The sequence below is a fragment of the Gobio gobio genome (assembly GCF_949357685.1).
Source record: "Gobio gobio genome assembly, chromosome: 2".
In the NCBI taxonomy this organism is placed as follows: domain Eukaryota; kingdom Metazoa; phylum Chordata; class Actinopteri; order Cypriniformes; family Gobionidae; genus Gobio; species Gobio gobio.
Genome location: NC_137098.1, coordinates 13,843,884 through 13,858,569, shown reverse-complemented (window position 1 = coordinate 13,858,569; position 14,686 = coordinate 13,843,884). Strand labels below are relative to the sequence as shown.

The 14,686-nt window shown below is 37.9% G+C and overlaps 1 protein-coding gene across 1 annotated transcript in view; it reads right to left on the bottom strand.

Moving 5' to 3' along the window:
* Positions 1 to 14,686, bottom strand: part of smchd1 (structural maintenance of chromosomes flexible hinge domain containing 1) — a 76,789-nt gene that overhangs the window by 47,581 nt on the left and 14,522 nt on the right. The window contains exons 9-10 of the mRNA XM_079809546.1: positions 13,457 to 13,547; positions 13,124 to 13,340 (exon numbers count right to left, since the gene is read on the bottom strand). Of these exons, the coding sequence (XP_079665672.1) occupies positions 13,124 to 13,340; positions 13,457 to 13,547 (308 nt within the window). The remainder of the gene's footprint in view (positions 1 to 13,123; positions 13,341 to 13,456; positions 13,548 to 14,686) is intronic.

The window sequence follows — 14,686 nt, the reverse complement described above, 5'->3', positions numbered from 1 at the left end:
AGGGGAGATGAAATGACAATCTGACAGACAAACTGGAGCCTAGAAACTCGTGACCTCAGTGAGTCACTGTGCATAAAACACTATCTTGGTTGTCTTCTGGAAAATCAATGGAGATATGTTTCTGACTCTCGGCCCACATGTGGATAAGTTTATCTGTCTTAAAGGGGTGGTAAAACACATTCTTTTGAAGGCTTGACTGTGTTTGTGGGGTGCACTGTAACATGTGTTCATGCTTCGTTTAAAAAAAAATTGCCTTATTTTCATATATTTGACCTTTATTCTACACTGCTCTGTCCCTCCTTGTAAAACGGTCTGATGCTTTCCGGGTTGTATGAAGCCAGTCCCTCAAAAAATACGCAGTGGGCTCAGATTGGTTAGCTGGCCCAGTGTGTTGTGATTCGCTAACCGCAGTGCACGTCGGAAACGTCACGCCCTTTACCGGAGGCTGTTCAGTATTAGAAACAACGGCGTCAATAAAACCACACCAATCTGAGCCCGAATCAGACCCAGAACATTTGAATGAAGATGATCGAGCAGAACCTGTTCATTCCTCAAGAGTAAAGACTGCGGATCTATAGTGATCGCTACTGAATGGCACTTTAACTTTTGTATTTTTAGAACGATTATAGCCAAATATCTGTCGCAAGAACTAACCCAAAACGAACACTAAGCACTGGCTTTAACTAGTAAGTTAGCCAAATCACACACAGAACCATGTTTAGCATGCCTGTAGATAAACAATACATAAAAGCTCTAATCAAAGAATCATTTACACTAATGTCAGGTTCACTGTTGAGATTTTAACGTTAATGTTTGTAACGTTAGGTGTTCGTCGAATAACGTTAAGTATGAATGAGCTTTTAACAGACTGGTTTGCAGAACAGCGCTGTCATCCGTTTACTTCCTTGCTACAACCTATTACAGGAAAACACATCGATGAAAAATAAATCAGACTTACTGGTTGTGGCCCTTAAACTGCTTCTGTTTGTAAATCCAGCTTTCAGGACAAGCCGTTGTGCATATCCTGTATTGAACTCGCGAAGTTTGTGGAAGATTGTGTTGTCCTCCGTGAAATGTGCAGCGCGCGCGTCGTGCATCCACGCACCGGCAGTGTTTTTTTCATGCAGCTGACGTTGTGCAAATCTGGCATTGAAATCGCGAAGACGGTGGATGTTTTCCTCTGTTAGATGTGCTGCAGAGAGCCCTGCGCGTGCCTGATTCCCCGCTGACTCAAACACACGTGCATATAACATGCTGTATGTTAAACGCTCTGCAACGTACCCCCGTCCCAAGGACTGCTGAACAGAGCAAGTGCCCCAGACCTGCAATCCGGATGAAAATAACAGCTTTTCCTCGGCATCGCGGCAACAACACTCCAGCCTAACTATACCACAACAGCGCCGCGATACAAAATGGCCTCACCCCCCCTTATTTAATATTCTCGGAGGAGGGGTTTATGTAAATATTGAGCCTGTTGATGTCACCAACCCTGGAGGAATGTGTGTAGTCGCCTACTGGCCGTTTGCTGTAGTTCTTAGAAAATGATTTCTTTAAAAGCAGATATCTCCCTTTGCTTTAAACTTTTTTTTAACGTTGAAACTTTGCAGATGTTGTTTATGCTCAAGCAGCAACATTACACGTTAGCTAAAGTTAGAATAGTGAAATCGTTGTTTACCACCCCTTTAACCAATTACAACCATTCAACCTGAAGTGATTTAGTTTAGTGCCCTGTGTTAAGAGTATAATTGCTGCTGTATTGAGTGTTTACGCAGAGCGGCCAACGAACCTAATGCGTTGTGTTGAAGCTGACTTTTGCTGATGAAACCGCACACTATTCTAAATTTTCTATTGTATTCTAAATCTAAATTTTCTTCAATTGATTCTTCATATCATATCTGGTCCTCGGGTCTTAACTGTCAATTCTCCTACAGTTTCCATGCTTGAATGTTCACATAATTCACTTTGTGGCAGCACCTCTCTTCCCAGTCTTGCGGTTTAAACCCAGATATATTTAATTTTCCACTACATGTCACAGTCTTGTTCGCACAGCTTTCAACGTTGGATGAGCTCGACACATGTGCAGTACATTTGCTTTTCTATACTATACAACAGTGGTTCCCAAACTGGGGTATGCGTACCCCTGGGGGTACGTGAGGTGACAGAGGAGGTACATGAACAAAATGCTGAGTTTTGCTGTTCATTTAATTCTGCCCCACCTTAAAATAATATTAAAACCGAGCATTCATTTCCAACAGGCACAGAGCTGAACTGGTAATCTGGCATAACGGGCATTTTCCCGGTGGGCCGACGCAATTTGGGGCCAATACAAGGTTATTTATTTATTTTTTTGCCACTGGTCCATCATGCAGGGACAGCGGCCCATTGGTTTGTCTTCTGAATTGACAGGCCAAAGCTAGAGAGACCTCCCCTCCTCCATATTCATAGACTGTGTCCATATTAGGCGCGTTTTTTTTTTTTTTGGCACATGAAACTGCAAAAGGCAAATATCCGCACAGCGCTGCCGCTGACGAACCTACACTGCGTTTCTGCTGCTCTATGAAGTGATGAACAGCACTTTGACTGATTTTGTTTTATACAATCGTGTGATATGGGAACATTACAGGTTCCGTGGTGAATCAGCTGAAAACAGCAGCGAGCATGTAAATACATGACGAGGTAAACTGGAAAACGGCAATACACACAACTACAAACTTGTCAAAGTCTAGAACAACCACAATTTGCCTTGCAGCTACTAACAGTGAAGAAACCGTATTCGTATTTTCTACACGTGTTTACAATATTTTTTTCTTACAAATTCAATAGTTTATTATTATTTATTTATTTTAGAAACCATATACCCATGATAATGAGAAGCATGGCTTTACCTGTGACTACCATGCTCTTACAGTTAAATGAAACTGGCCTTCAATTAAACTCAGTTAAAATGTCATTAGGGAAATTAAAGGATAATTCATCAAAACAGCTTTAAAGCCTGGATCCCATGAATTAACCCTCTGGACACGAAGGCTATTTTGAGGCCCTGAAGAAGTTTTACATGCTCTGACATTTGTGGGGGAGGTTTTCAGTTACTTTAAATATTAATGGCTAAAGTCTGATTACACTGTATTCAGCACAAACAGGGCTACAGTAAAATGTGAGCAACAGGTACATAAAAGTTTGTAGTTTTTAAAAAAAACAAAAATTTTAAATCACTGAAATAAGGTCATCTAACACACTTTAAACATTTGTTCACAAGGCTTTTCAGAACTGGGTGTTGTTGCCTAGAGTTTTTTCTATGTTTTTTCTGAGTTTTTAACAATGTGAAAAACATTTTGATCACTCATTCATACAAAACAACAGTCATTTAACTTTTGTAAGACACTTATTGTCAGAATGGCTGTATGCGGGGAGGGTGTGAATCAACATGAATAATGCTGTGATTCACACCTGAGGCGTCAACGACTCCTCACCTGAATATCAATGAGGAATGTGACAGAGGGAACTATAGAGAATGTGAGGAGACTTAACGATTGAATGCATTGTTTGTAGCTTATTCTCAAAATCTTGTTTAATTTAAAAGAAGTAATCTGACTATACATTTTCTTTACATAAAGATTTAAGACCTACAGTACCGTTCAAAAGTTTTAGATCTGTGTGTTAAAAAAAAAGAAAAAAGAAGTGTCTTCTGCTCACCAAGGCTGGATTTAATTGATCCAAAATAGTAAAAACGGTAATATTGCGAAATATTTTTTCAATTTAAAATAAATGTTTTCTATGTGAATACATGGTAAACTGTAATTTATTCTTATAATGTCAAAGCTGAATTTTCAGCATCACTACTCCAGTCTTCACTGTCACATGATCCTTCAAAAATCATTCTAATACGATGATTTGATATATATACACTCAACAAACATTTCTTATTATTATGAATGTTGAAGACAGTTGTGTAATTTTTTCAGGATTCTTTGATAAATCGAAGATTTAACGCACAGGGTTAACGGAAAGTTCAAAAGAATAACATTTATCTGAAATAAAAATATTTTGTAACATAAATGTTTTTACTGTGTTTATTTGATCAATATAAGGCATCTTTGTGAATAAAAGTATTAATTTCTTTCAAAAAACAAAACAGCAACAAAAAAACTAAATTCTTACTCAGCCCAAACTTTTGAACGGTAGTGTATAATGTTACAATATATTTATATTTCAGATAAATGCTGTTGTTCTGAACTTTCTATTTATCAAAGAATCCTGTAATAAATTCTACACATTCTAGTCAGTGCATGGATACATCAGCGTAGCAGTCAATAAACCGGACAGTCATGTACGGGACATTTAGGCCCAATAAACGGGACATCCTGGCTAATTTGGGACAGTTGGCAACCCTACTTTTATATCATGCTGTGCTTAATATTATAGAGCACAAAAATATCCCCATGTCGTATGTGTATCTTTATCTAGCATTGAAAGGTTGCTTACCTATTTCATGTTTAAACATGTTTCCATTGATTTCATACATTTTAGTCTGGCAATAGTTCAACTAGTAGCCTACAATGTGAAGTTTATGCATCAATCACGCTAATATAAGGGAGAAGAAATGTTTTATCTTAAAAATTCTCATGCTAAAAATCACGGTAAATCCAAGGTAAACCCGAACTCGATGAAAATCAGAAGAATGATGTAGCTGATTCTTTGTTTTGAAGTGATGGCATTTATAGGTTCGCGTTCCTTCCTCGTGGACGTGCAGGGGTGTGGTCACATTAAAGATAATTAGCAGCCGCTTGAGAAACTGTACCTCTCTCTGTTTTCATACAGATTACATAAACAGAGAATATTTGATTTTATATAAATTACTTCATTTAAAAGTAGACATTCCAAGCTTTATAAAGAGATATCTGTCGTGTCTGTGTGGCAAGTCTGAGATCTGAGTGTTTCATTACCGAATCTGCGGCTTTGAACAAATTGTTCAGGAAAGTCATTGATTCATTCACAAATAGTTACTTGATTCGTTACTGAAAGGGTAACTAAACCCTAAACCAACTTTTTTAGTTAATGATCTGCATCCTGGGGCTTTATTAGTGCTGTTCATTGATTCGAGTAAATATTTTGAAATTTGGGTATAAAGTGTTTTAATTCTACAGTATATGGTGTAAAAACGTCTGAGTGCTGCCCTCTTGTTGAACGGTGGCTACTGCAGTTAAATTTTCCTATTGGACATTGGTGGTCATCGTGACGTATGATGGTTCTTCCAACGGCTCATTACCCACGACCCTGGCACGAGCTCACCACGCCCTAAGAAAGGTTTTCCCATGATCATATGAGAACGGCTTCTCTCCAGTATGAACTCTCATGTTACATGAAGTAGAAACATTATGAATGACACTTACTTGATACTTGCTATCAACATTCTAATGAAGAAAATACGGTAAAAAAAAAATGCAGTTGTCATGTCAGGCTTTTCTTGCGATATTTTTGCAGCCCGTCATGTGTACAGTAGGGCTGGGACGGTATGGATTTTTTCTTACTGCGGTTGAAAAGCAAGAAATTCCCGGAATTTCCCGCGGTTCAGCGGCAAACCGCTTTAAACGGCTCCCTCGACTTTCGTGCACAGCCACAGCCGCACACACCAGCGCAGGCAATTGAACATAATAAGGAACATGTTTATTTTACATAGATTTTTTCACATTTAGGACAGGAACAATTAGAACAGAAATTGAATGATATCTGAAAAAAAAAGTGCTGGCAAAATGAAATAGACTAGGCTATGGTTTACATCCCAGTCTTTATATTTTTTGCTGAGAGAGCAGATCAGATCACGACAGAGATCTGAAGATGGAACAGCATAAACAAAGACAAACAAACACATTTTTATTTATCAGTATTGATCAGTAATATATATTTATTTGTTCATGTTTATTTATTTCCCATATTTTTACTTTCAGATTACAGTCGTCGTCATCAAACAATAAACTAACGACTTTCGCGCACACACCAGCGCATACAATATAATATATTATTTATATTTTTAGTATTTATATTTTTATATTACATATTTTTACAAATTCAGGCTATTAATTTACATTTACAATTTACATCTCATGTGTGCTTTTGTCTCAGTGGTTAATGAAGACTATTTAACGAAGGCTCAAGGCTATTTAATTTAACAAAGTGTCGCTGCTCACACTTGTATATTACTTATTATTTATATTTATATTACATATTTTTACATATTTATATTAATTTATACATCTCGTGTGCGCTTTTGTCTCAGTGGTTCAAATATTTAACGAAGGCCATTTATTTTAACAAAGTGTCGCACACTACTGTGATTGTAAGCCTGCCAGACGGATATCTTTTTCGATAGCCTTTTAATGAAATTGGAATTTCAGAATCACATAGCCTCCTTATATTTAATTGCCTACAATAGATTATTTATTGATTATATTGAATGTAATTTCGCATGCCCAGCTTATTTGTAGTAAATCTTTCCCAAACAAAGTTGGAAGAGAGTTAAAACTTACCAGTACTAAGGAGGGCTGAGGCAGGTCCTGCTCAGTTTGTTCTTTCTGAAGCCGTTGGTTTTTTTTGCCAGCTATGGGAGAAATCGGTCACCAGCGTTCGACACAAACCCATGGCCCGGGCGGTGCGTTCTTTTTCTGCTTTCATGACTTTTATCTACCTACCCGCTATTGTCGGCTGCGCAACCGTGTGAGAGAATTGTGTTAAGCACGTGCAATTAAAAACTGAGGTCCTGCTTATACGCCTGTATTTTATGCTTTAGTAAAAAAATGTTTGGCTCTGCAAACCAGTTTGTTAAATGCTCATTCATACTTAACGTTATCCGACAAACACCTAACGTTACAAACTTTTTTTAAAATCTCAACAGCGAACTTGGCTTTAGTGTAAATTATTCTTTGATTAGAGCATTTATGTATTGTTTATCTACAGGCATGCTAAACATGGTTCTGTGTTTGATTTGGCTAGTAAAGCCAATGTTTAGTGTTCATTTTGGGTTAATAGTTCTTTCGACAGATATTTGGCTATAATCATTCTAAAAATACAAAAGTAACAGTGCCATTCAGTAGCGATCACTATAGATCCGCAGTCTTTACTCTTGAGGACTGAACAGGTTCTGCTCGATCATCTTCACTAAAATTGTCTGGGTCCATTTCGAGCCCAAATTGGTATGGTTTTATTGACGCCATTGTTTCTAATAGCACAGTCCACCATTAAAGGTCCATCGTGATGCCACGCCCCCCATTGCGAGTCTTGTTGTGAGTGCGAAGCACACTAAATCCTTTTCTATAGTTAAAAACTTTGCAGGGATTGTCCTGAAAATTAAATTGAGAATACAACTAATGCATATATTCTATTTTAAATACTGTAGTCTATGCCAGATATAGCCTACATTTTGAAATAATAAACGAGGCTCAAACATCCATTTCAAGCATGCGTGTTTCTTTCAGCGCCGTCAATGAAACAACACACCACAGCCTGTTAAATATTTAACCAATTATCAGTAAATAATGGTAACCTAAAGAATATAAGAAAATTAAATATTATTATTAAAAAAAAAAATTCATTTCCCCTCAATGATGCGTCCCCTCCGCTGTGCGAGAGAAGCACGAGATGAAACACGAGCTAGACACCTTCTCAAATATCTTCGTCTTCATGTTTTCTCATGATCTTGCAAAGCAACACTTGTTGTAAAAGTTCTGAAGAGCGTATTTTATCTATGGGGGTAGATTTGTTGCATTATTCCAAACAAATAGATTGTTATCCACAAATAAATGTAAAGAGATTCACAAAAATGAAATAAATTCACAAATAAATAGAATGAGATCCACAAATATATGCAGGAGTTTCACAAAAATGAATTAGATTCACAAATAAATACAATGACATTTGTGAATAAAAAAAATATCCACACATATGTTTTTATGTCACAAACACAACTCTGCCTTGCATTCATTTGTGAATCTCTTCCTGTGCATTTGTGAATCGCTTCCTCTGCATTTGTGGATTGCTTCTTGCACATTTGTAAATCGCAGCACAGCGCGTGGATTTTGAAACATTTCTAGCGTCTACACTCACACAAATCCACAAATAGGTAGACTCCACCCACCGTCTACTTGAGCCAATCAGATAACGGCCATATTGTGCTGACTAGAGCCACAGAGCTCTCAATAGTTCTAAACATCTCCGCGCTGTCAGTCTGTTTTAATAGGATTTAGCAGGATAGACAGCATTTTCACTGTATTTGCAGCGATTTCTGTCGAATATTAACACAATATGTGCATTGACTTCGATTAGGCTTTACAGTAGCATTTTATTCTGGGGAGAGATAAAGAAAAGACAACGTTAATCTTTTTTTGAGTGATCTGGTCATTTTATTTGGGTCATGACAGTACAACATGATATTACATCGTTGAGTATTGTAGTCAATCACGGGCATTTCTGTTGAAAATAATAACCAATCACAGTGTTTCCCACACATAGACTAACTTTTTTTTAACGCTATTTAAAACGTTCAGCTGCATTTCCTTTCCCTGCTCTCCCTCCGTCTCTCTGTCACTCACGCGCGTCTCTCGCTCTCAAATTGCCAAACCTGCTTTTGATATGAAACAAAGTCTAAGCGTTTACATTTTTTTAAGTTTTAAAACGAAATTCAAACAATAAAAAGTGGTGTGGCACTAATGAGTAAAGTCAGAGGCGTTGAAAAACGACCTGCTCTCATCTCCCAGCGGCACGCGCGGTCACGTGGTTCATGGAGCTCTCAGACGCTTTTGACTGAAATATCTCAGAGAATCTAAAAACTGTTGAAATGACAGATAGCATCTGGATATAGTAGCTGTTGCAGTGGTGCTCACGTTATCTAACTGAAGTCTAACGATATATTATATAACACTAAACATTACCTCTAACGTGCTTCACAAAATACATCTTCTATCAAAATTCCTGAGAGGTCAACTAATGTCATAAAATCTCAGAATATGCAGTAATTTCATCAGTTTGCCAGGAGTGTGCTTGAGATAACCTACACTGAAATGAATGGGGTTCAGGGTTCAATGCTGGAACTATTATTGGTCACTCCATGACACGCTTTTAGTCTATGGGAGTGGTAACTAACGGCTCTGGACAAAACGTGATTGGTTGGAGCGAGAATGTGCTACGATTGGTCAGCACAATATGGCCGTTATCTGATTGGCTCAAGTAGACGGTGGGTGGAGTCTACCTATTTGTGGATTTGTGTGAGTGTAGACGCTAGAAATGTTTCAAAATCCACGCGCTGTGCTGCGATTTACAAATGTGCAAGAAGCAATCCACAAATGCAGAGGAAGCGATTCACAAATGCAGAGGAAGAGATTCACAAATGAATGCAAGGCAGAGTTGTGTTTGTGACATAAAAACATATGTGTGGATATTTTTTTTATTCACAAATGTCATTGTATTTATTTGTGAATCTAATTCATTTTTGTGAAACTCCTGCATATATTTGTGGATCTCATTCTATTTATTTGTGAATTTATTTCATTTTTGTGAATCTCTTTACATTTATTTGTGGATAACAATCTATTTGTTTGGAATAATGCAACAAATCTACCCCCATATTTATCTTCCACAGGGTAAAGACATTTAAGCTATGTTTGATTATTCGCTGCCAGAGAAAACGAAAGTAAAATGGCCTGTGTGTGTGAAATGCGGCATTCAAATAAACTTGACGCGCCTTACCAAGTCTAATAACAAGCACAAACTGTGTTAAATAAAATTAAGTAAAAAGGTAGCCTATTCGTCCTATAGTGTTTATCTACTTTTCCACAGTAAAGGACTTGAATGGGTATAATAGACTTAATTATAAACAAACGAAAGTAAGAAACGTTTATAATTCCATGCGAAAATGGGTGCGACGCGAGTGAAGATTTGAGAAAAGAAACGAGATGTCCATGTGGGATAAAATGGACTAACGTTAGGCCTATTGTTAAAATTCATGGAAATCGCAAAACAGAATAAAAAAGCTGACAAATCTTAAATTGGGCTCAGCCTAGCTTTCTCATTCGGCATGAATCCATTCATGGCTAAATTCAGCGAATTTATTTCCTTTGTAAACAAAGCGTTGTGCTTCACTCTGTATTATTCACGTAAAACAGCCTTACCATACAAAACACTGACGAAATTATAGTTTTGAAGTAGAAAATTGTATTTATGTAAAGAGATATATTAAAATAAAAAGTGCACAACTCTTCTTAAGTGGAAGCTACTTTTTTCCCTCACGTGCAACCTAGCGCGGATGAGTCATTATTTGGGTTAGAAAAAGAACGAAATTATATAGTTTTTAAGTAGAGATATATTAAAATAAAAAGTGCACAACTCTTCTTAAGTGGAAGCTACTTTTTTCCCTCACGTGCAACCTAGCGCGGATGAGTCATTATTTGGGTTAGAAAAAGAACGAAATTATATAGTTTTTAAGTAGAAAATAGTATTTATGTAAAGAGATGGTAAAATACAGATTTAGTCAATTATATATTTGTATTAATAAAAAAACGATGATATCATCGTCCATCACGATGTTTTACTGTAAACATCGTCAACTGCCAATTTAGGAGACATCGCCCAACCCTACGAATCACAACACACTGGGCCAGCTAACCAATCTGAACCCATTACGTATTTTTGAGGGACTGACTTCATACAACCCGGAAACCATCAGACCGTTTTTACAAGGAGGGACAGAGCAGTGTAGAATAAAGGTAAAATATATGAAAAATAATGCAATTTTTTAAAAACGAAGCATGAACACATTACAGTGCACCCCAGAAACACAATCAAGCCTTCGAAAGAATGTGTTTTACCACCTAGGGCTGAACGATTTTGGAAAAAAATCTAATTGCGATTTTTTTAACCAATATTGCGATTGCGATTTAATATGCGATTATTTTTTAAACTCTTTATCTTCTGTATTATTCAACAATACATTATTGTATAGTAATGGTGGAAATCTTTAATTGGTACCTCACAATCCGATTCCGATTCTGGGAGTTACGATCCGATTCCAAAACAATTCTTGAACTTTTTAATTTTTAAGTTTTTAATAAATTAATAAGATTAATATTAATAATTAATATGTTTTTTATTATGATATATGTAATTATAAGCTTTTTAAAATAACTACACATTATAACATTTTAATTAAAACAATTGCATGTTAATAATTTTAAATATATAAACTAATATAGCTGCAAAACATAAAGTAGTAAATCATAAAGAGCAACAAAAAAACATATTACAAGCAATGAACAAAGAGTGCTTTCAGTATTTAAGAGTGTCTGAACTGTGAGTGATTTTTCTCTTTCTCAGCTTTACTGTTTGATTACTAATAATGATATCATAGACAGCGGGAGACCTGCATTCACACTAATGCACAGATCTCTTGTGAAATATAAGATGTTTTTGCCCTGTCTGTTTAATTCATTAAGACATTACTGATGGTGTTTACATTAATTTTGCGTCATAAAAGCATTTTGAGACGCGCACAGTCGCGTGCTCGCGAGCACTCTTCACAATGCGCCGCGTGAGCATTTGAAATGGAAAGCCTTCTGTCAGTGAGTTTCTAACGACATGAATGAAGCCTTCGTTGAGCATTTGTAAGGAAAATACCGGCGGGCGAGAACACACACTGTAAGCGTGACATCAGTTTCTCACAGCGCTTATCCTGTGCAAAGAAGCCTGCGAATGTCATTGCAATTCGCGCCGTCAACCTTTCCGGACGTCATGAAATATTATTTTATGGTTCGTGCATGATTGTGTGCATGTGTGTGTGTGTGTGAGAGAGATATAATGGAAGCAATCAGAATACGGGTGTTTCTAAAACACACGCAGCGCCACCGCGCACCTGCAGTTAAAATCTAAGCTCAGAATCGATCCAGAATCATTGGAGATATGATAGTAGCCTATAGTATGAACAACACATATTAGATAGATCAAACACAAATAGTTTTTTTTTCTTTTAGGCCAGGCATATGATAGGCTATGTTTAACGTGCCAAGTTGATGCTTCTTCTGCAGACTTTACTCTCGCGTGTCACGTGACCAGACTGTAATCGCAGCCTTTGCGGTTAGGAAATCGCGTTATAGCATATCGCGATATTATCACAAATGCAATTAATCGTTCAGCCCTATTTAATGGAAAAAATTAAGAGAGTGGGAGAGAGGGGGTACTCCACTCCAAAAAGTTTGGGAACCATTGCTCTACAAGATGTCAGAAGGTAGCACTGAGTAATGTCATTTACAGGACATTCGATCGGAGAGATCGATGAAGAAAAGTAGAGGATCTGCCATTACAGGCAAAGTTAAGAAAAAGAACCAAAATCAAAAACGATGGCGAATGATATTCTGTGCTGTTGACTGTTCTTGGAACAGCGTGTTGTATTGTATTGCTCTTTCTGCACTCTTCTTGGACTACTGCACAATACATCACAACTGCATATTGGCACCTAGTGGACCTTGCACATGTGCTGTTGTATGCACACTGTCTGCAAGAACACAAAAATTGTGCTGCATGCCGTCGCGAGCGAGGACGTCCGTGGACCAACCTGATTACGAAATTTACATCACATGGAAGGTGCGCAGAACGCGGACAGCAGAAGTATGCTTTGGGCCAGTGTGGATTTCGAGTGTGTTTGGGAAATGTCACGCTACATAAGGCTGATTTATACTTCTGCATCTGATCTGCGCCGTGGCCTCTACGCCATGGGCTACACGTCGATTTTCATTTATACTTATACGCCCGACGCAGAAGTATAAATTGGGCTTTACCGTATCTGGAATGAGATTCAACAAACTACTAATGCAATTCAACCAGGCCCTGGGTGGGATTTATTTAAATGAGAAATACTGACGTATACATTCCCAGAAGAAAATTCAAGACTACAATCGAGGGGTTTCAGGGAGTTCTTAATGATATAGTAATAGACCCTATAGGGTGGACTTTGTGCTTTGTAACTTTTCAGACCTTTTTCATGCTCAAACAGCCACATTACACAATAAAGAAAAATGAAAATGTATTAATGAAAAAGCATAATAGGTCCTCTTTAAATTTAATTAATGTCACTGATTCACAATACCTGCTGAGGCAGCATATGGATCCATTGGGTATGTTTCTCGATCGTAGAGGAACGGGTGATAACGGATTAATCCCTCCACTAAGGAATCTCTGGCGCCAGTGGCTTTAAACTCAAAAGTAGAAACACTGGAGTTGACATACAGAGTCTGCATGTCATTATCCACCTCCCTTAGATTCACCACACGGGGGACTCGAGTGGAACGCTCAAACAAACTGATCTAAGAATACAGAGAAAGAGAGCTTCAGGAAAAAAACAGGGTCATTCTGATGCATAAAATGAGCTTAAACTGAATGATCAATGGATTTGGTGCCACGAATACATGTGCATCTTTACCTGAATGTCAATGTTGGAGCAATTGTCAGTTTCTCTCATTTTTCTCTTGTCATTTCCATCAATTCCATGTATATAATAATGGTAAGTATGCCTGAAATAAAACAAACAGCATTAAATGGCCCATGGCTTGCCTTCACAATAAAATGTAGCTTTTATCAGGGCCTGACAATAATGACTGGCTGATGGCACGGGATCAGCGTAAATGACACTCGGGACAGTTGACGCTGTCATTTGCCCAAACGGGCCAGTGCTGCATCATCACGGAAGTTTATCATTTGCACATTTTTCAAGAGCAAGAAGACGCAAGTTTTCTTTCACGTCTTGTTGCGTCTTGGACATATTCACACAAAACGGTCAAGTCTTAAGTGAACGTACACAGTTCAGAAATAAAACAGTTAGGGCTGCAACAACGAATTGATAAAATCGATAAAAATCGATTATTAAAAGATTATTAAAAGAGTTGCAACAAATTTCATTATTGATTCGTTGTGTCGCGCGACTATTATGCCCGTCAATAAGACGCGGAGATGTTTGAGTATTAAAAAAAGCACGGTTGAGCACAAAGCTGAGTGGAAGCGGGCGAGCCGTGCTGTACCCGTCGTACCTCGCAGCGGAAAAGCAAACCGAGCCGAGCCCTACCAGTCGAAAAGCGCCATTAATAAATCGAAAAAGTGTGTTAATTGCAGCAAAAGCGACGCGACATGGCATGGGAGCACCACGGTGTGATTCAGCACCTAAAACGAAAACATCTTGGAGTCCTTGATGAGGAGGAAGGGAGTTCAACAGCAGGGTAACGTTATGCTGCCTTCACGTGCTCTCGGAATTATCGTAAATACGAGTTTCCTAGGTAAACATTGCACATGAACGCCCTCACATTTTGAAACTTGAATGCAATGCGCTCGTAATCACGACTTCAGAAGTCGGAATCATCAAATTTCCGATAGCACGTGAAGGCAGCATTAGTCAGTACAAAATCCCACTTTGTTTCGAAGTGAGGAGCGTGACGTCCCTCCAGTAGCTCTTCTGGTGCTTGTTTACTCGTTATCCAGCTTGACAAGCATGACAAGTTAGCGTTAGCTTGTTAAAAACAGCAGTAAAGCAGGGGTGGTATAGTTTGCAAAACTAAAGACACGTTTTTATTCACTTGCCTTTTTTGGCCCATTCATTTTTCAATCTCTTGCTAAAAACGCTACGCTAAAAACGCTAAAAACGCTGTATTATGCATGCCAG